This window comes from Mobula birostris, chromosome 29 (genome assembly GCF_030028105.1).
Source record: "Mobula birostris isolate sMobBir1 chromosome 29, sMobBir1.hap1, whole genome shotgun sequence".
Taxonomy (NCBI): Eukaryota; Metazoa; Chordata; class Chondrichthyes; order Myliobatiformes; family Myliobatidae; genus Mobula; species Mobula birostris.
The window spans coordinates 25465523-25488602 of record NC_092398.1 but is presented as its reverse complement, the minus strand read 5'-3'; the positions used below and the strand labels follow the sequence as shown (position 1 = coordinate 25488602).

At 45.2% G+C, this 23080-nt stretch overlaps 1 protein-coding gene across 1 annotated transcript in view; it reads left to right on the top strand.

Annotated features, from left to right (window-relative positions):
* LOC140190162 (scavenger receptor cysteine-rich domain-containing protein DMBT1-like) overlaps window positions 1-23080 on the top strand; it is a 111461-nt gene that overhangs the window by 32129 nt on the left and 56252 nt on the right. The window contains exons 14-22 of the mRNA XM_072246673.1: window positions 1285-1446; window positions 3649-3972; window positions 6238-6552; window positions 8755-9078; window positions 11290-11604; window positions 14023-14184; window positions 16549-16710; window positions 19129-19290; window positions 21655-21816. Coding sequence (XP_072102774.1) covers window positions 1285-1446; window positions 3649-3972; window positions 6238-6552; window positions 8755-9078; window positions 11290-11604; window positions 14023-14184; window positions 16549-16710; window positions 19129-19290; window positions 21655-21816 — 2088 coding nt within the window. The remainder of the gene's footprint in view (window positions 1-1284; window positions 1447-3648; window positions 3973-6237; window positions 6553-8754; window positions 9079-11289; window positions 11605-14022; window positions 14185-16548; window positions 16711-19128; window positions 19291-21654; window positions 21817-23080) is intronic.

Sequence of the window (23080 nt, the reverse complement as noted above, 5' to 3'; positions counted from 1 at the left end):
GACTACATGCTATCTTTTCTCTTTTACCATCTGCGCTTTTCTGACCGCATTCCCTTCGGTTTCCACCCCCTTGCAAAATTAGTTTTAACCCTACTCAGTAGCAATGAGAAACCAGTGTGTGAGAACGTTGGTCCCCATCGGCTTCAGCTGCAACCCTTCCCTTCTGTACAGGTCATGCCTCCCGCAGAAGAGATGTGAATGATCCAAGAACCTGAAGTACTTCTCTCCCTGCTCCAAATTCTCAGCCATGCATTTATCTGCCAAATCATTCTGTTTCTATCGTCTCTGGTGCATGACGCAGGCAGTAATCCTGAAGGTGTTGCATCTCAGCATTTTGTCCACCTCTTTAAATCCTCATTGCAGAACCTCTTTGCACCAAGATTTCAGGCTGCTCTCCCTCCCCCTGGACAATGCTATGGACGCGATCCGAGTCCATAGCACCTGGGAGGGAGCAACAGACCATCCGTGTGTCCCGTTCACATCAACAATCTTTATTTTCGATTCCTCTGACTATTGAGTCCTCCATCTCAACTGCTCACGACTCTCCCTCTTTCCTTTCTGCAATCCGTGGTAAGTGCAACCCACCTGGTCTCCGTGGCATTCTGCTGAGTGGATATTGCAAATAATTTTATCCAAAATGATATACTTGGTATTCAGGGAATTTACCCAGGAGCTGCTGTGAGCTAACTGCCTATTCATCGTCTAATTCCTTGCCCTGACATTCACTCAGTTATCAGACTCCTGCACCTCTGATGGATGATCTCACTCTCCCGTAGAAGCCGAAGGTCTTGCAGCTGCTGCTCCCGATCCATAGCACGATCTTGCAATATCTGCAGCTGGACGCACCTCACATACATGTAGTTGCCCTTAGGGCTCCCAAGACTTCAACATCCAACGTGAATAACACGCAAAGGCCTTCTAAACTACACTAAGCACCCCCTTCAATTTACCCAGAGCCAGTGCCTCTTCCACTTTTACTTCTGGCATATCCCAACAGTCAGTGCTGTAACAATGGTGGCTCCGCTTGTGCAAACATTCACATGCTGTGTCATGGATAGGAATGCAGAACTGAACATACCTGAAGTGAAACTCCAAAAAATACAGTAATTTCTTCTTTGATAGTGATTCCAGACCCCGAAATAAGGCTGGTAGGCGGCAGCGATCATTGTTCAGGGAGAGTGGAGGTGCGGTACATTGCACAGTGGGGAACGGTATGCGACGATGGATGGAGCACTGAAGACGCCAAGGTTGTCTGCAATGAGTTAGGTTGTCCCTCTGCTGCAGCAGCAATCTCGGGGGCACACTTCGGGCAAGGCAGCGGGCATATCTGGATGGATGATGTTGCGTGCAATGGAAATGAATCCACCCTTGGGGAATGTTCCTTCCGAGGATGGGGGAGTCATAACTGTGCTCACAGAGAGGATGCAGGAGTGATTTGTTCAGAAGGTAAGCATAGAACAAAGAACCTCTTTGTTTCTGCTTTCTGTCTATTGGGATTAACAAAGACTCTATATTTTAGTAATTAGGCCAGCCACTCTAGTTGCCGTGGGTAAAACGATGAGAATTTTTGTACTGATGCTTGACATTGTTGGGGCAGGCACAACTGAATTAACTTTTGTTCTGCGTGGCTTCACGTGCTCGAGTGTTTGATTTTGGGAAATTTTTATGTTCTAGTTGGTTGTGCATACAGGTGCTGATTCCAGATTCGTTTCGGGTTAGATGTATCAGATCAGAAAGTATAAGGAAGGGTTGGTAATAATTCTGTATGCATTGATTTGTTCCTATTTGTTAATGGCATTTCGTTAGCTTTCTGGGGATCACGTAGGAACTGCATTTCATAAAGTGCATATAAACCTTTACGGTGCTCTGCAGAAGAACTTCCAAGTTCCTTTGCATCTCAGATGTTTCGATTTCAGTCTGGTTAGAAAATAGTCTGCAGAATTATTTCTAGCGAGGAAGTGCAAGATCATGCATTTTTCAAAATTGTATTTAATTTGCGTCTTCTGTGCCCATTCTCCAAATCTGTCTCGGTCCTTCTGAATTCCCACTCTTTTGAGTTGTATTACCAACCTAATTTTCCCAGTCTACCTACATGTTAAAATTTCCCCTTACTATCATAACATTTCCCTTTTGGTACGCCATTTCTGTTTCTGTTGTATTCTGCAGCCTACATTCCAGTTTTTGTTTGGAGAGCTGCATATACTGCCATCAGGGTCCATTTCCATTGCAGTTTCATTACTGAACTGACAAGGATTCAACATCTTCCTATCCTATGTCATGTTCATACCCTTTCGATGCAATGTAGAATGGAAATTCAGCTACCCGCCAAACAATCTTTCAGCAACGAATCGGTGATGTCCACAAGATCATACGTGGCAATTTGTAAAAGCTCCGTGTTGTTCTCAATAGACGTTGAGAACGGTATTGTAACCCTTTTTGATTCTGCATCCGCAATGCACTGGTGCTTGCTCTGCTGGTAGCTTTTTTTGCGTTCGATCATCTGGCCGCCTTTCCTAACAGACTGACTGCATGCTATCTTTTCTCTTTTACCATCCGCGCTGTCCTGACCGCATTCCCTTCGGTTTCCACCCCCTTGCAAAATTAGTTTGAACCCTCCCCAGTAGCAATGAGAAACCAGTGTGTGAGAACGTTGGTCTCCATCGGATTCAGCTGCAACCCTTCCCTTCTGTACAGGTCATGACTCCAGTAGAAGAGATCTGAATGATCCAAGAACCTGAAACACTTCTCTCCCTGCTCCAAATTCTCAGCCATGCATTTATCTGCCAAATCATTCTGTTTCTATCGTCCCTGGCGCATGACGCAGGCAGTAATCCTGAAGGTGTTGCATCTCAGCATTTTGTCCACCTCTTTAAATCCTCATTGCAGAACCTCTTTGCACCAAGATTCCAGGCTGCTCTCCCTCCCCCTGGACAATGCTATGGACGCGATCCGAGTCCATAGCACCTGGGAGGGAGCAACAGACCATCCGTGTGTCCCGTTCACATCAACAATCTTTATTTTCGATTCCTCTGACTATTGAGTCCTCCATCTCAACTGCTCACGACTCTCCCTCTTTCCCTTCTGCAATCCGTGGTCAGTGCAACCCACCTGGTCTCCATGGCATTCTGCTGAGAGGATATTGCAAATAATTTTATCCAACATGATATACTTAGTATTCAGGGAATTTACCCAGGAGCTGCTGTGAGCTAACTGCCTATTCATCGTCTAATTCCTTCCCCTGACATTCACTCAGTTATCAGACTCCTGCACCTCTGATGGATGATCTCCTCACTCTCCCGTAGAAGCCGAAAGTCGTGCAGCTGCTGCTCCCGATCCATAGCACCGTGTTCCAGTATCTGTAGCTGGACGCACCTCACATACATATAGTTGCCCTTAGGGCTCCCAAGACGTCAACATCCAACGTGAATAACATGCAAAGGCCTTCTAAACTACATTAAGTACCCCCTTCAATTTACCCAGAGCCAGTGCCTCTTCCACTTTTACTTGTGGCGTATCCCAACAGTCAGTGCTGTAACAATGGTGGCTCCGCTTGTGCAAACATTCACATGCTGTGTCATGGATAGGAATGCAGAACTGAACATACCTGAAGTGAAACTCCAAAAAATACAGTAATTTCTTCTTTGATAGTGATTCCAGACCCCGAAATAAGGCTGGTAGGCGGCAGCGATCGTTGTTCAGGAAGAGTGGAGGTGCGGTACAATGCACAGTGGGGAACGGTATGCGACGATGGATGGAGCACTGAAGACGCCAAGGTTGTCTGCAATGAGTTAGGTTGTCCCTCTGCTGCAGCAGCAATCTCGGGGGCACACTTCGGGCAAGGCAGCGGGCATATCTGGATGGATGATGTTGCGTGCAATGGAAACGAATCCGCCCTTGGGGAATGTTCCTTCCGAGGATGGGGGAGTCATAACTGTGCTCACAGAGAGGATGCAGGAGTGATTTGTTCAGAAGGTAAGCATAGAACAAGGAACCTCTTTGTTTCTGCTTTCTGTCTATTGGGATTAACAAAGACTCTTTATTTTAGTAATTAGGCCAGCCACTCTAGTTGCTGTGGGTTAAACAATGAGAATTTTTGTACTGATGCTTGACATTGTTGGGGCAGGCACAACTCAATTAACATTTGTTCTGCGTGGCTTCACGTGCTCGAGTGTTTGATTTTGGGAAGTTTTCATGTTCTAGTTGGTCGTGCATACAGGTGCTGATTCCAGATTCGTTTCGGGTTCGATGTATCAGATCAGAGAGTGTAAGAAATGACCGGTAATAAATCTGTATGCATTGAATTGTAACTATTTGTTAAGGACATTTCGTTAGCTTTCTGGGATTGACGTAGGAACTGCATTTCATAAACTGCATATAAACCTTTACGGTGCTCTGCAGAAGAACTTCCAAGTCCCTTTGCTTCTCAGACGTTTCGATTTCAGTCTGGTTAGAAAATAGTCTGCAGAATTATTTCGACCGATGATGTGCAAGATCATGCATTTTTCAAAATTGTATTTAATTTGCCTATTCTGTGCCCATTCTCCAAAACTGTCTCGGTCCTTCTGAATTCACACTCTTTTGAGTTGTATTACCAACCTAATTTTCCCAGTCTACCTTCATGTTAAAATTTCCCCTTACTATCATAACATTTCCCTTTTGGTACGCCATTTCTGTTTCTGTTGTACTCTGCAGCCTACATTCCAGTTTTTGTTTGGAGAGCTGCATATACTGCCATCAGGGTCCATTTCCATTGCAGTTTCATTACTGAACTGACAAGGATTGAACATCTTCCTATCCTATGTCATATCTTAGTATTTGATGCCATTGTCTAACAGCAGAGCGATGCCACACCCCCAGCCTATGTTCATACCCTTTCGATGCAATGTAGAATGGAAATTCAGCTACCCGCCAAACAATCTTTCAGCAACGAATCGGTGATGTCCACAAGGTCATATGCGACAATTTGTAAAAGCTCCGTGTTGTTCTCAATTGACGTTGAGAACAGTGTTGTAACCCTTTTTGATTCTGCAGCCCTAATGCACAGATGCCCGCTCTGCTGGTAGCTTTTTTTTCGTTCGATCATCTGCCCGCCTTTCCTAACAGACTGACTACATGCTATCTTTTCTCTTTTACCATCTGCGCTTTTCTGACCGCATTCCCTTCGGTTTCCACCCCCTTGCAAAATTAGTTTTAACCCTACTCAGTAGCAATGAGAAACCAGTGTGTGAGAACGTTGGTCCCCATCGGCTTCAGCTGCAACCCTTCCCTTCTGCACAGGTCATGCCTCCAGTAGAAGAGATCTGAATGATCCAAGAACCTGAAACACTTCTCTCCCTGCTCCAAATTCTCAGCCATGCATTTATCTGCCAAATCATTCTGTTTCTATCGTCCCTGGCGCATGACGCAGGCAGTAATCCTGAAGGTGTTGCATCTCAGCATTTTGTCCACCTCTTTAAATCCTCATTGCAGAACCTCTTTGCACCAAGATTCTAGGCTGCTCTCCCTCCCCCTGGACAATGCTATGGACGCGATCCGAGTCCATAGCACCTGGGAGAGAGCAACAGACCATCCGTGTGTCCCGTTCACATCAACAATCTTTATTTTCGATTCCTCTGACTATTGAGTCCTCCATCTCAACTGCTCACGACTCTCCCTCTTTCCTTTCTGCAATCCGTGGTAAGTGCAACCCACGTGGTCTCCGTGGCATTCTGCTGAGTGGATATTGCAAATAATTTTATCCAAAATGATATACTTGGTATTCAGGGAATTTACCCAGGAGCTGCTGTGAGCTAACTGCCTATTCATCGTCTAATTCCTTGCCCTGACATTCACTCAGTTATCAGACTCCTGCACCTCTGATGGATGATCTCACTCTCCCGTAGAAGCCGAAGGTCTTGCAGCTGCTGCTCCCGATCCATGGCACGATCTTGCAGTATCTGCAGCTGGACGCACCTCACATACATGTAGTTGCCCTTAGGGCTCCCAAGACTTCAACATCCAACGTGAATAACACGCAAAGGCCTTCTAAACTACACTAAGCACCCCCTTCAATTTACCCAGAGCCAGTGCCTCTTCCACTTTTACTTCTGGCATATCCCAACAGTCAGTGCTGTAACAATGGTGGCTCCGCTTGTGCAAACATTCACATGCTGTGTCATGGATAGGAATGCAGAACTGAACATACCTGAAGTGAAACTCCAAAAAATACAGTAATTTCTTCTTTGATAGTGATTCCAGACCCCGAAATAAGGCTGGTAGGCGGCAGCGATCATTGTTCAGGGAGAGTGGAGGTGCGGTACATTGCCCAGTGGGGAACGGTATGCGACGATGGATGGAGCACTGAAGACGCCAAGGTTGTCTGCAATGAGTTAGGTTGTCCCTCTGCTGCAGCAGCAATCTCGGGGGCACACTTCGGGCAAGGCAGCGGGCATATCTGGATGGATGATGTTGCGTGCAATGGAAACGAATCCACCCTTGGGGAATGTTCCTTCCGAGGATGGGGGAGTCATAACTGTGCTCACAGAGAGGATGCAGGAGTGATTTGTTCAGAAGGTAAGCATAGAACAAGGAACCTCTTTGTTTCTGCTTTCTGTCTATTGGGATTAACAAAGACTCTATATTTTAGTAATTAGGCCAGCCACTCTAGTTGCTGTGGGTTAAACAATGAGAATTTTTGTACTGATGCTTGACATTGTTGGGGCAGGCACAACTCAATTAACATTTGTTGTGCGTGGCTTCACGTGCTCGAGTGTTTGATTTTGGGAAATTGTTATGTTCTAGTTGGTTGTGCATACAGGTGCTGATTCCAGATTCGTTTCGGGTTCGATGTATCAGATCAGAAAGTATAAGGAAGGGTTGGTAATAATTCTGTATGCATTGATTTGTTCCTATTTGTTAACGGCATTTCGTTAGCTTTCTGGGGATCACGTAGGAACTGCATTTCATAAAGTGCATATAAACCTTTACGGTGCTCTGCAGAAGAACTTCCAAGTTCCTTTGCATCTCAGATGTTTCGATTTCAGTCTGGTTAGAAAATAGTCTGCAGAATTATTTCTAGCGATGAAGTGCAAGATCATGCATTTTTCAAAATTGTATTTAATTTGCGTCTTCTGTGCCCATTCTCCAAATCTGTCTCGGTCCTTCTGAATTCCCACTCTTTTGAGTTGTATTACCAACCTAGTTTTCCCAGTCTACCTACATGTTAAAATTTCCCCTTACTATCATAACATTTCCCTTTTGGTACGCCATTTCTGTTTCTGTTGTATTCTGCAGCCTACATTCCAGTTTTTGTTTGGAGAGCTGCATATACTGCCATCAGGGTCCATTTCCATTGCAGTTTTATTACTGAACTGAGAAGGATTCAACATCTTCCTATCCTATGTCATGTTCATACCCTTTCGATGCAATGTAGAATGGAAATTCAGCTACCCGCCAAACAATCTTTCAGCAACGAATCGGTGATGTCCACAAGATCATACGTGGCAATTTGTAAAAGCTCCGTGTTGTTCTCAATAGACGTTGAGAACGGTATTGTAACCCTTTTTGATTCTGCATCCGCAATGCACTGGTGCTTGCTCTGCTGGTAGCTTTTTTTGCGTTCGATCATCTGGCCGCCTTTCCTAACAGACTGACTGCATGCTATCTTTTCTCTTTTACCATCCGCGCTGTCCTGACCGCATTCCCTTCGGTTTCCACCCCCTTGCAAAATTAGTTTGAACCCTCCCCAGTAGCAATGAGAAACCAGTGTGTGAGAACGTTGGTCTCCATCGGATTCAGCTGCAACCCTTCCCTTCTGTACAGGTCATGCCTCCAGTAGAAGAGATCTGAATGATCCAAGAACCTGAAACACTTCTCTCCCTGCTCCAAATTCTCAGCCATGCATTTATCTGCCAAATCATTCTGTTTCTATCGTCCCTGGCGCATGACGCAGGCAGTAATCCTGAAGGTGTTGCATCTCAGCATTTTGTCCACCTCTTTAAATCCTCATTGCAGAACCTCTTTGCACCAAGATTCCAGGCTGCTCTCCCTCCCCCTGGACAATGCTATGGACGCGATCCGAGTCCATAGCACCTGGGAGGGAGCAACAGACCATCCGTGTGTCCCGTTCACATCAACAATCTTTATTTTCGATTCCTCTGACTATTGAGTCCTCCATCTCAACTGCTCACTACTCTCCCTCTTTCCCTTCTGCAATCCGTGGTCAGTGCAACCCACCTGGTCTCCATGGCATTCTGCTGAGAGGATATTGCAAATAATTTTATCCAACATGATATACTTAGTATTCAGGGAATTTACCCAGGAGCTGCTGTGAGGTAACTGCCTATTCATCGTCTAATTCCTTCCCCTGACATTCACTCAGTTATCAGACTCCTGCACCTCTGATGGATGATCTCCTCACTCTCCCGTAGAAGCCGAAAGTCGTGCAGCTGCTGCTCCCGATCCATAGCACCGTGTTCCAGTATCTGTAGCTGGACGCACCTCACATACATATAGTTGCCCTTAGGGCTCCCAAGACTTCAACATCCAACGTGAATAACACGCAAAGGCCTTCTAAACTACATTAAGTACCCCCTTCAATTTACCCAGAGCCAGTGCCTCTTCCACTTTTACTTGTGGAGTATCCCAACAGTCAGTGCTGTAACAATGGTGGCTCCGCTTGTGTAAACATTCACATGCTGTGTCATGGATAGGAATGCAGAACTGAACATACCTGAAGTGAAACTCCAAAAAATACAGTAATTTCTTCTTTGATAGTGATTCCAGACCCCGAAATAAGGCTGGTAGGCGGCAGCGATCGTTGTTCAGGGAGAGTGGAGGTGCGGTACAATGCACAGTGGGGAACGGTATGCGACGATGGATGGAGCACTGAAGACGCCAAGGTTGTCTGCAATGAGTTAGGTTGTCCCTCTGCTGCAGCAGCAATCTCGGGGGCACACTTCGGGCAAGGCAGCGGGCATATCTGGATGGATGATGTTGCGTGCAATGGAAACGAATCCGCCCTTGGGGAATGTTCCTTCCGAGGATGGGGGAGTCATAACTGTGCTCACAGAGAGGATGCAGGAGTGATTTGTTCAGAAGGTAAGCATAGAACAAGGAACCTCTTTGTTTCTGCTTTCTGTCTATTGGGATTAACAAAGACTCTATATTTTAGTAATTAGGCCAGCCACTCTAGTTGCCGTGGGTAAAACGATGAGAATTTTTGTACTGATGTTTGACATTGTTGGGGCAGGCACAACTCAATTAACTTCTGTTCTGCGTGGCTTCACGTGCTCGAGTGTTTGATTTTGGGAAATTTTTATGTTCTAGTTGGTTGTGCATACAGGTGCTGATTCCAGATTCGTTTCGGGTTAGATGTATCAGATCAGAAAGTATAAGGAAGGGTTGGTAATAATTCTGTATGCATTGATTTGTTCCTATTTGTTAATGGCATTTCGTTAGCTTTCTGCGGATCACGTAGGAACTGCATTTCATAAAGTGCATATAAACCTTTACGGTGCTCTGCAGAAGAACTTCCAAGTTCCTTTGCATCTCAGATGTTTCGATTTCAGTCTGGTTAGAAAATAGTCTGCAGAATTATTTCTAGCGAGGAAGTGCAAGATCATGCATTTTTCAAAATTGTATTTAATTTGCGTCTTCTGTGCCCATTCTCCAAATCTGTCTCGGTCCTTCTGAATTCCCACTCTTTTGAGTTGTATTACCAACCTAATTTTCCCAGTCTACCTACATGTTAAAATTTCCCCTTACTATCATAACATTTCCCTTTTGGTACGCCATTTCTGTTTCTGTTGTATTCTGCAGCCTACATTCCAGTTTTTGTTTGGAGAGCTGCATATACTGCCATCAGGGTCCATTTCCATTGCAGTTTCATTACTGAACTGACAAGGATTCAACATCTTCCTATCCTATGTCATGTTCATACCCTTTCGATGCAATGTAGAATGGAAATTCAGCTACCCGCCAAACAATCTTTCAGCAACGAATCGGTGATGTCCACAAGATCATACGTGGCAATTTGTAAAAGCTCCGTGTTGTTCTCAATAGACGTTGAGAACGGTATTGTAACCCTTTTTGATTCTGCATCCGCAATGCACTGGTGCTTGCTCTGCTGGTAGCTTTTTTTGCGTTCGATCATCTGGCCGCCTTTCCTAACAGACTGACTGCATGCTATCTTTTCTCTTTTACCATCCGCGCTGTCCTGACCGCATTCCCTTCGGTTTCCACCCCCTTGCAAAATTAGTTTGAACCCTCCCCAGTAGCAATGAGAAACCAGTGTGTGAGAACGTTGGTCTCCATCGGATTCAGCTGCAACCCTTCCCTTCTGTACAGGTCATGACTCCAGTAGAAGAGATCTGAATGATCCAAGAACCTGAAACACTTCTCTCCCTGCTCCAAATTCTCAGCCATGCATTTATCTGCCAAATCATTCTGTTTCTATCGTCCCTGGCGCATGACGCAGGCAGTAATCCTGAAGGTGTTGCATCTCAGCATTTTGTCCACCTCTTTAAATCCTCATTGCAGAACCTCTTTGCACCAAGATTCCAGGCTGCTCTCCCTCCCCCTGGACAATGCTATGGACGCGATCCGAGTCCATAGCACCTGGGAGGGAGCAACAGACCATCCGTGTGTCCCGTTCACATCAACAATCTTTATTTTCGATTCCTCTGACTATTGAGTCCTCCATCTCAACTGCTCACGACTCTCCCTCTTTCCCTTCTGCAATCCGTGGTCAGTGCAACCCACCTGGTCTCCATGGCATTCTGCTGAGAGGATATTGCAAATAATTTTATCCAACATGATATACTTAGTATTCAGGGAATTTACCCAGGAGCTGCTGTGAGCTAACTGCCTATTCATCGTCTAATTCCTTCCCCTGACATTCACTCAGTTATCAGACTCCTGCACCTCTGATGGATGATCTCCTCACTCTCCCGTAGAAGCCGAAAGTCGTGCAGCTGCTGCTCCCGATCCATAGCACCGTGTTCCAGTATCTGTAGCTGGACGCACCTCACATACATATAGTTGCCCTTAGGGCTCCCAAGACTTCAACATCCAACGTGAATAACATGCAAAGGCCTTCTAAACTACATTAAGTACCCCCTTCAATTTACCCAGAGCCAGTGCCTCTTCCACTTTTACTTGTGGCGTATCCCAACAGTCAGTGCTGTAACAATGGTGGCTCCGCTTGTGCAAACATTCACATGCTGTGTCATGGATAGGAATGCAGAACTGAACATACCTGAAGTGAAACTCCAAAAAATACAGTAATTTCTTCTTTGATAGTGATTCCAGACCCCGAAATAAGGCTGGTAGGCGGCAGCGATCGTTGTTCAGGAAGAGTGGAGGTGCGGTACAATGCACAGTGGGGAACGGTATGCGACGATGGATGGAGCACTGAAGACGCCAAGGTTGTCTGCAATGAGTTAGGTTGTCCCTCTGCTGCAGCAGCAATCTCGGGGGCACACTTCGGGCAAGGCAGCGGGCATATCTGGATGGATGATGTTGCGTGCAATGGAAACGAATCCGCCCTTGGGGAATGTTCCTTCCGAGGATGGGGGAGTCATAACTGTGCTCACAGAGAGGATGCAGGAGTGATTTGTTCAGAAGGTAAGCATAGAACAAGGAACCTCTTTGTTTCTGCTTTCTGTCTATTGGGATTAACAAAGACTCTTTATTTTAGTAATTAGGCCAGCCACTCTAGTTGCTGTGGGTTAAACAATGAGAATTTTTGTACTGATGCTTGACATTGTTGGGGCAGGCACAACTCAATTAACATTTGTTCTGCGTGGCTTCACGTGCTCGAGTGTTTGATTTTGGGAAATTTTCATGTTCTAGTTGGTCGTGCATACAGGTGCTGATTCCAGATTCGTTTCGGGTTCGATGTATCAGATCAGAGAGTGTAAGAAATGACCGGTAATAAATCTGTATGCATTGAATTGTAACTATTTGTTAAGGACATTTCGTTAGCTTTCTGGGATTGACGTAGGAACTGCATTTCATAAACTGCATATAAACCTTTACGGTGCTCTGCAGAAGAACTTCCAAGTCCCTTTGCTTCTCAGACGTTTCGATTTCAGTCTGGTTAGAAAATAGTCTGCAGAATTATTTCGACCGATGATGTGCAAGATCATGCATTTTTCAAAATTGTATTTAATTTGCCTATTCTGTGCCCATTCTCCAAAACTGTCTCGGTCCTTCTGAATTCACACTCTTTTGAGTTGTATTACCAACCTAATTTTCCCAGTCTACCTTCATGTTAAAATTTCCCCTTACTATCATAACATTTCCCTTTTGGTACGCCATTTCTGTTTCTGTTGTACTCTGCAGCCTACATTCCAGTTTTTGTTTGGAGAGCTGCATATACTGCCATCAGGGTCCATTTCCATTGCAGTTTCATTACTGAACTGACAAGGATTGAACATCTTCCTATCCTATGTCATATCTTAGTATTTGATGCCATTGTCTAACAGCAGAGCGATGCCACACCCCCAGCCTATGTTCATACCCTTTCGATACAATGTAGAATGGAAATTCAGCTACCCGCCAAACAATCTTTCAGCAACGAATCGGTGATGTCCACAAGGTCATATGCGACAATTTGTAAAAGCTCCGTGTTGTTCTCAATTGACGTTGAGAACAGTGTTGTAACCCTTTTTGATTCTGCAGCCCTAATGCACAGATGCCCGCTCTGCTGGTAGCTTTTTTTTCGTTCGATCATCTGCCCGCCTTTCCTAACAGACTGACTACATGCTATCTTTTCTCTTTTACCATCTGCGCTTTTCTGACCGCATTCCCTTCGGTTTCCACCCCCTTGCAAAATTAGTTTTAACCCTACTCAGTAGCAATGAGAAACCAGTGTGTGAGAACGTTGGTCCCCATCGGCTTCAGCTGCAACCCTTCCCTTCTGCACAGGTCATGCCTCCAGTAGAAGAGATCTGAATGATCCAAGAACCTGAAACACTTCTCTCCCTGCTCCAAATTCTCAGCCATGCATTTATCTGCCAAATCATTCTGTTTCTATCGTCCCTGGCGCATGACGCAGGCAGTAATCCTGAAGGTGTTGCATCTCAGCATTTTGTCCACCTCTTTAAATCCTCATTGCAGAACCTCTTTGCACCAAGATTCTAGGCTGCTCTCCCTCCCCCTGGACAATGCTATGGACGCGATCCGAGTCCATAGCACCTGGGAGAGAGCAACAGACCATCCGTGTGTCCCGTTCACATCAACAATCTTTATTTTCGATTCCTCTGACTATTGAGTCCTCCATCTCAACTGCTCACGACTCTCCCTCTTTCCTTTCTGCAATCCGTGGTAAGTGCAACCCACGTGGTCTCCGTGGCATTCTGCTGAGTGGATATTGCAAATAATTTTATCCAAAATGATATACTTGGTATTCAGGGAATTTACCCAGGAGCTGCTGTGAGCTAACTGCCTATTCATCGTCTAATTCCTTGCCCTGACATTCACTCAGTTATCAGACTCCTGCACCTCTGATGGATGATCTCACTCTCCCGTAGAAGCCGAAGGTCTTGCAGCTGCTGCTCCCGATCCATGGCACGATCTTGCAGTATCTGCAGCTGGACGCACCTCACATACATGTAGTTGCCCTTAGGGCTCCCAAGACTTCAACATCCAACGTGAATAACACGCAAAGGCCTTCTAAACTACACTAAGCACCCCCTTCAATTTACCCAGAGCCAGTGCCTCTTCCACTTTTACTTCTGGCATATCCCAACAGTCAGTGCTGTAACAATGGTGGCTCCGCTTGTGCAAACATTCACATGCTGTGTCATGGATAGGAATGCAGAACTGAACATACCTGAAGTGAAACTCCAAAAAATACAGTAATTTCTTCTTTGATAGTGATTCCAGACCCCGAAATAAGGCTGGTAGGCGGCAGCGATCATTGTTCAGGGAGAGTGGAGGTGCGGTACATTGCCCAGTGGGGAACGGTATGCGACGATGGATGGAGCACTGAAGACGCCAAGGTTGTCTGCAATGAGTTAGGTTGTCCCTCTGCTGCAGCAGCAATCTCGGGGGCACACTTCGGGCAAGGCAGCGGGCATATCTGGATGGATGATGTTGCGTGCAATGGAAACGAATCCACCCTTGGGGAATGTTCCTTCCGAGGATGGGGGAGTCATAACTGTGCTCACAGAGAGGATGCAGGAGTGATTTGTTCAGAAGGTAAGCATAGAACAAGGAACCTCTTTGTTTCTGCTTTCTGTCTATTGGGATTAACAAAGACTCTATATTTTAGTAATTAGGCCAGCCACTCTAGTTGCTGTGGGTTAAACAATGAGAATTTTTGTACTGATGCTTGACATTGTTGGGGCAGGCACAACTCAATTAACTTCTGTTCTGCGTGGCTTCACGTGCTCGAGTGTTTGATTTTGGGAAATTTTTATGTTCTAGTTGGTTGTGCATACAGGTGCTGATTCCAGATTCGTTTCGGGTTAGATGTATCAGATCAGAAAGTATAAGGAAGGGTTGGTAATAATTCTGTATGCATTGATTTGTTCCTATTTGTTAATGGCATTTCGTTAGCTTTCTGGGGATCACGTAGGAACTGCATTTCATAAAGTGCATATAAACCTTTACGGTGCTCTGCAGAAGAACTTCCAAGTTCCTTTGCATCTCAGATGTTTCGATTTCAGTCTGGTTAGAAAATAGTCTGCAGAATTATTTCTAGCGAGGAAGTGCAAGATCATGCATTTTTCAAAATTGTATTTAATTTGCGTCTTCTGTGCCCATTCTCCAAATCTGTCTCGGTCCTTCTGAATTCCCACTCTTTTGAGTTGTATTACCAACCTAATTTTCCCAGTCTACCTACATGTTAAAATTTCCCCTTACTATCATAACATTTCCCTTTTGGTACGCCATTTCTGTTTCTGTTGTATTCTGCAGCCTACATTCCAGTTTTTGTTTGGAGAGCTGCATATACTGCCATCAGGGTCCATTTCCATTGCAGTTTCATTACTGAACTGACAAGGATTCAACATCTTCCTATCCTATGTCATGTTCATACCCTTTCGATGCAATGTAGAATGGAAATTCAGCTACCCGCCAAACAATCTTTCAGCAACGAATCGGTGATGTCCACAAGATCATACGTGGCAATTTGTAAAAGCTCCGTGTTGTTCTCAATAGACGTTGAGAACGGTATTGTAACCCTTTTTGATTCTGCATCCGCAATGCACTGGTGCTTGCTCTGCTGGTAGCTTTTTTTGCGTTCGATCATCTGGCCGCCTTTCCTAACAGACTGACTGCATGCTATCTTTTCTCTTTTACCATCCGCGCTGTCCTGACCGCATTCCCTTCGGTTTCCACCCCCTTGCAAAATTAGTTTGAACCCTCCCCAGTAGCAATGAGAAACCAGTGTGTGAGAACGTTGGTCTCCATCGGATTCAGCTGCAACCCTTCCCTTCTGTACAGGTCATGACTCCAGTAGAAGAGATCTGAATGATCCAAGAACCTGAAACACTTCTCTCCCTGCTCCAAATTCTCAGCCATGCATTTATCTGCCAAATCATTCTGTTTCTATCGTCCCTGGCGCATGACGCAGGCAGTAATCCTGAAGGTGTTGCATCTCAGCATTTTGTCCACCTCTTTAAATCCTCATTGCAGAACCTCTTTGCACCAAGATTCCAGGCTGCTCTCCCTCCCCCTGGACAATGCTATGGACGCGATCCGAGTCCATAGCACCTGGGAGGGAGCAACAGACCATCCGTGTGTCCCGTTCACATCAACAATCTTTATTTTCGATTCCTCTGACTATTGAGTCCTCCATCTCAACTGCTCACGACTCTCCCTCTTTCCCTTCTGCAATCCGTGGTCAGTGCAACCCACCTGGTCTCCATGGCATTCTGCTGAGAGGATATTGCAAATAATTTTATCCAACATGATATACTTAGTATTCAGGGAATTTACCCAGGAGCTGCTGTGAGCTAACTGCCTATTCATCGTCTAATTCCTTCCCCTGACATTCACTCAGTTATCAGACTCCTGCACCTCTGATGGATGATCTCCTCACTCTCCCGTAGAAGCCGAAAGTCGTGCAGCTGCTGCTCCCGATCCATAGCACCGTGTTCCAGTATCTGTAGCTGGACGCACCTCACATACATATAGTTGCCCTTAGGGCTCCCAAGACTTCAACATCCAACGTGAATAACATGCAAAGGCCTTCTAAACTACATTAAGTACCCCCTTCAATTTACCCAGAGCCAGTGCCTCTTCCACTTTTACTTGTGGCGTATCCCAACAGTCAGTGCTGTAACAATGGTGGCTCCGCTTGTGCAAACATTCACATGCTGTGTCATGGATAGGAATGCAGAACTGAACATACCTGAAGTGAAACTCCAAAAAATACAGTAATTTCTTCTTTGATAGTGATTCCAGACCCCGAAATAAGGCTGGTAGGCGGCAGCGATCGTTGTTCAGGAAGAGTGGAGGTGCGGTACAATGCACAGTGGGGAACGGTATGCGACGATGGATGGAGCACTGAAGACGCCAAGGTTGTCTGCAATGAGTTAGGTTGTCCCTCTGCTGCAGCAGCAATCTCGGGGGCACACTTCGGGCAAGGCAGCGGGCATATCTGGATGGATGATGTTGCGTGCAATGGAAACGAATCCGCCCTTGGGGAATGTTCCTTCCGAGGATGGGGGAGTCATAACTGTGCTCACAGAGAGGATGCAGGAGTGATTTGTTCAGAAGGTAAGCATAGAACAAGGAACCTCTTTGTTTCTGCTTTCTGTCTATTGGGATTAACAAAGACTCTTTATTTTAGTAATTAGGCCAGCCACTCTAGTTGCTGTGGGTTAAACAATGAGAATTTTTGTACTGATGCTTGACATTGTTGGGGCAGGCACAACTCAATTAACATTTGTTCTGCGTGGCTTCACGTGCTCGAGTGTTTGATTTTGGGAAATTTTCATGTTCTAGTTGGTCGTGCATACAGGTGCTGATTCCAGATTCGTTTCGGGTTCGATGTATCAGATCAGAGAGTGTAAGAAATGACCGGTAATAAATCTGTATGCATTGAATTGTAACTATTTGTTAAGGACATTTCGTTAGCTTTCTGGGATTGACGTAGGAACTGCATTTCATAAACTGCATATAAACCTTTACGGTGCTCTGCAGAAGAACTTCCAAGTCCCTTTGCTTCTCAGACGTTTCGATTTCAGTCTGGTTAGAAAATAGTCTGCAGAATTATTTCGACCGATGATGTGCAAGATCATGCATTTTTCAAAATTGTATTTAATTTGCCTATTCTGTGCCCATTCTCCAAAACTGTCTCGGTCCTTCTGAATTCACACTCTTTTGAGTTGTATTACCAACCTAATTTTCCCAGTCTACCTTCATGTTAAAATTTCCCCTTACTATCATAACATTTCCCTTTTGGTACGCCATTTCTGTTTCTGTTGTACTCTGCAGCCTACATTCCAGTTTTTGTTTGGAGAGCTGCATATACTGCCATCAGGGTCCATTTCCATTGCAGTTTCATTACTGAACTGACAAGGATTGAACATCTTCCTATCCTATGTCATATCTTAGTATTTGATGCCATTGTCTAACAGCAGAGCGATGCCACACCCCCAGCCTATGTTCATACCCTTTCGATACAATGTAGAATGGAAATTCAGCTACCCGCCAAACAATCTTTCAGCAACGAATCGGTGATGTCCACAAGGTCATATGCGACAATTTGTAAAAGCTCCGTGTTGTTCTCAATTGACGTTGAGAACAGTGTTGTAACCCTTTTTGATTCTGCAGCCCTAATGCACAGATGCCCGCTCTGCTGGTAGCTTTTTTTTTGTTCGATCATCTGCCCGCCTTTCCTAACAGACTGACTACATGCTATCTTTTCTCTTTTACCATCTGCGCTTTTCTGACCGCATTCCCTTCGGTTTCCACCCCCTTGCAAAATTAGTTTTAACCCTACTCAGTAGCAATGAGAAACCAGTGTGTGAGAACGTTGGTCCCCATCGGCTTCAGCTGCAACCCTTCCCTTCTGCACAGGTCATGCCTCCAGTAGAAGAGATCTGAATGATCCAAGAACCTGAAACACTTCTCTCCCTGCTCCAAATTCTCAGCCATGCATTTATCTGCCAAATCATTCTGTTTCTATCGTCCCTGGCGCATGACGCAGGCAGTAATCCTGAAGGTGTTGCATCTCAGCATTTTGTCCACCTCTTTAAATCCTCATTGCAGAACCTCTTTGCACCAAGATTCTAGGCTGCTCTCCCTCCCCCTGGACAATGCTATGGACGCGATCCGAGTCCATAGCACCTGGGAGAGAGCAACAGACCATCCGTGTGTCCCGTTCACATCAACAATCTTTATTTTCGATTCCTCTGACTATTGAGTCCTCCATCTCAACTGCTCACGACTCTCCCTCTTTCCTTTCTGCAATCCGTGGTAAGTGCAACCCACGTGGTCTCCGTGGCATTCTGCTGAGTGGATATTGCAAATAATTTTATCCAAAATGATATACTTGGTATTCAGGGAATTTACCCAGGAGCTGCTGTGAGCTAACTGCCTATTCATCGTCTAATTCCTTGCCCTGACATTCACTCAGTTATCAGACTCCTGCACCTCTGATGGATGATCTCACTCTCCCGTAGAAGCCGAAGGTCTTGCAGCTGCTGCTCCCGATCCATGGCACGATCTTGCAGTATCTGCAGCTGGACGCACCTCACATACATGTAGTTGCCCTTAGGGCTCCCAAGACTTCAACATCCAACGTGAATAACACGCAAAGGCCTTCTAAACTACACTAAGCACCCCCTTCAATTTACCCAGAGCCAGTGCCTCTTCCACTTTTACTTCTGGCATATCCCAACAGTCAGTGCTGTAACAATGGTGGCTCCGCTTGTGCAAACATTCACATGCTGTGTCATGGATAGGAATGCAGAACTGAACATACCTGAAGTGAAACTCCAAAAAATACAGTAATTTCTTCTTTGATAGTGATTCCAGACCCCGAAATAAGGCTGGTAGGCGGCAGCGATCATTGTTCAGGGAGAGTGGAGGTGCGGTACATTGCCCAGTGGGGAACGGTATGCGACGATGGATGGAGCACTGAAGACGCCAAGGTTGTCTGCAATGAGTTAGGTTGTCCCTCTGCTGCAGCAGCAATCTCGGGGGCACACTTCGGGCAAGGCAGCGGGCATATCTGGATGGATGATGTTGCGTGCAATGGAAACGAATCCACCCTTGGGGAATGTTCCTTCCGAGGATGGGGGAGTCATAACTGTGCTCACAGAGAGGATGCAGGAGTGATTTGTTCAGAAGGTAAGCATAGAACAAGGAACCTCTTTGTTTCTGCTTTCTGTCTATTGGGATTAACAAAGACTCTATATTTTAGTAATTAGGCCAGCCACTCTAGTTGCTGTGGGTTAAACAATGAGAATTTTTGTACTGATGCTTGACATTGTTGGGGCAGGCACAACTCAATTAACATTTGTTGTGCGTGGCTTCACGTGCTCGAGTGTTTGATTTTGGGAAATTTTTATGTTCTAGTTGGTTGTGCATACAGGTGCTGATTCCAGATTCGTTTCGGGTTCGATGTATCAGATCAGAAAGTATAAGGAAGGGTTGGTAATAATTCTGTATGCATTGATTTGTTCCTATTTGTTAACGGCATTTCGTTAGCTTTCTGGGGATCACGTAGGAACTGCATTTCATAAAGTGCATATAAACCTTTACGGTGCTCTGCAGAAGAACTTCCAAGTTCCTTTGCATCTCAGATGTTTCGATTTCAGTCTGGTTAGAAAATAGTCTGCAGAATTATTTCTAGCGATGAAGTGCAAGATCATGCATTTTTCAAAATTGTATTTAATTTGCGTCTTCTGTGCCCATTCTCCAAATCTGTCTCGGTCCTTCTGAATTCCCACTCTTTTGAGTTGTATTACCAACCTAGTTTTCCCAGTCTACCTACATGTTAAAATTTCCCCTTACTATCATAACATTTCCCTTTTGGTACGCCATTTCTGTTTCTGTTGTATTCTGCAGCCTACATTCCAGTTTTTGTTTGGAGAGCTGCATATACTGCCATCAGGGTCCATTTCCATTGCAGTTTTATTACTGAACTGAGAAGGATTCAACATCTTCCTATCCTATGTCATGTTCATACCCTTTCGATGCAATGTAGAATGGAAATTCAGCTACCCGCCAAACAATCTTTCAGCAACGAATCGGTGATGTCCACAAGATCATACGTGGCAATTTGTAAAAGCTCCGTGTTGTTCTCAATAGACGTTGAGAACGGTATTGTAACCCTTTTTGATTCTGCATCCGCAATGCACTGGTGCTTGCTCTGCTGGTAGCTTTTTTTGCGTTCGATCATCTGGCCGCCTTTCCTAACAGACTGACTGCATGCTATCTTTTCTCTTTTACCATCCGCGCTGTCCTGACCGCATTCCCTTCGGTTTCCACCCCCTTGCAAAATTAGTTTGAACCCTCCCCAGTAGCAATGAGAAACCAGTGTGTGAGAACGTTGGTCTCCATCGGATTCAGCTGCAACCCTTCCCTTCTGTACAGGTCATGCCTCCAGTAGAAGAGATCTGAATGATCCAAGAACCTGAAACACTTCTCTCCCTGCTCCAAATTCTCAGCCATGCATTTATCTGCCAAATCATTCTGTTTCTATCGTCCCTGGCGCATGACGCAGGCAGTAATCCTGAAGGTGTTGCATCTCAGCATTTTGTCCACCTCTTTAAATCCTCATTGCAGAACCTCTTTGCACCAAGATTCCAGGCTGCTCTCCCTCCCCCTGGACAATGCTATGGACGCGATCCGAGTCCATAGCACCTGGGAGGGAGCAACAGACCATCCGTGTGTCCCGTTCACATCAACAATCTTTATTTTCGATTCCTCTGACTATTGAGTCCTCCATCTCAACTGCTCACTACTCTCCCTCTTTCCCTTCTGCAATCCGTGGTCAGTGCAACCCACCTGGTCTCCATGGCATTCTGCTGAGAGGATATTGCAAATAATTTTATCCAACATGATATACTTAGTATTCAGGGAATTTACCCAGGAGCTGCTGTGAGGTAACTGCCTATTCATCGTCTAATTCCTTCCCCTGACATTCACTCAGTTATCAGACTCCTGCACCTCTGATGGATGATCTCCTCACTCTCCCGTAGAAGCCGAAAGTCGTGCAGCTGCTGCTCCCGATCCATAGCACCGTGTTCCAGTATCTGTAGCTGGACGCACCTCACATACATATAGTTGCCCTTAGGGCTCCCAAGACTTCAACATCCAACGTGAATAACACGCAAAGGCCTTCTAAACTACATTAAGTACCCCCTTCAATTTACCCAGAGCCAGTGCCTCTTCCACTTTTACTTGTGGAGTATCCCAACAGTCAGTGCTGTAACAATGGTGGCTCCGCTTGTGTAAACATTCACATGCTGTGTCATGGATAGGAATGCAGAACTGAACATACCTGAAGTGAAACTCCAAAAAATACAGTAATTTCTTCTTTGATAGTGATTCCAGACCCCGAAATAAGGCTGGTAGGCGGCAGCGATCGTTGTTCAGGGAGAGTGGAGGTGCGGTACAATGCACAGTGGGGAACGGTATGCGACGATGGATGGAGCACTGAAGACGCCAAGGTTGTCTGCAATGAGTTAGGTTGTCCCTCTGCTGCAGCAGCAATCTCGGGGGCACACTTCGGGCAAGGCAGCGGGCATATCTGGATGGATGATGTTGCGTGCAATGGAAACGAATCCGCCCTTGGGGAATGTTCCTTCCGAGGATGGGGGAGTCATAACTGTGCTCACAGAGAGGATGCAGGAGTGATTTGTTCAGAAGGTAAGCATAGAACAAGGAACCTCTTTGTTTCTGCTTTCTGTCTATTGGGATTAACAAAGACTCTTTATTTTAGTAATTAGGCCAGCCACTCTAGTTGCTGTGGGTTAAACAATGAGAATTTTTGTACTGATGCTTGACATTGTTGGGGCAGGCACAACTCAATTAACATTTGTTCTGCGTGGCTTCACGTGCTCGAGTGTTTGATTTTGGGAAGTTTTCATGTTCTAGTTGGTCGTGCATACAGGTGCTGATTCCAGATTCGTTTCGGGTTCGATGTATCAGATCAGAGACTGTAAGAAATGACCGGTAATAAATCTGTATGCATTGAATTGTAACTATTTGTTAAGGACATTTCGTTAGCTTTCTGGGGTTGACGTAGGAACTGCATTTCATAAACTGCATATAAACCTTTACGGTGCTCTGCAGAAGAACTTCCAAGTCCCTTTGCTTCTCAGACGTTTCGATTTCAGTCTGGTTAGAAAATAGTCTGCAGAATTATTTCGACCGATGATGTGCAAGATCATGCATTTTTCAAAATTGTATTTAATTTGCCTATTCTGTGCCCATTCTCCAAAACTGTCTCGGTCCTTCTGAATTCACACTCTTTTGAGTTGTATTACCAACCTAATTTTCCCAGTCTACCTTCATGTTAAAATTTCCCCTTACTATCATAACATTTCCCTTTTGGTACGCCATTTCTGTTTCTGTTGTACTCTGCAGCCTACATTCCAGTTTTTGTTTGGAGAGCTGCATATACTGCCATCAGGGTCCATTTCCATTGCAGTTTCATTACTGAACTGACAAGGATTGAACATCTTCCTATCCTATGTCATATCTTAGTATTTGATGCCATTGTCTAACAGCAGAGCGATGCCACACCCCCAGCCTATGTTCATACCCTTTCGATACAATGTAGAATGGAAATTCAGCTACCCGCCAAACAATCTTTCAGCAACGAATCGGTGATGTCCACAAGGTCATATGCGACAATTTGTAAAAGCTCCGTGTTGTTCTCAATTGACGTTGAGAACAGTGTTGTAACCCTTTTTGATTCTGCAGCCCTAATGCACAGATGCCCGCTCTGCTGGTAGCTTTTTTTTCGTTCGATCATCTGCCCGCCTTTCCTAACAGACTGACTACATGCTATCTTTTCTCTTTTACCATCTGCGCTTTTCTGACCGCATTCCCTTCGGTTTCCACCCCCTTGCAAAATTAGTTTTAACCCTACTCAGTAGCAATGAGAAACCAGTGTGTGAGAACGTTG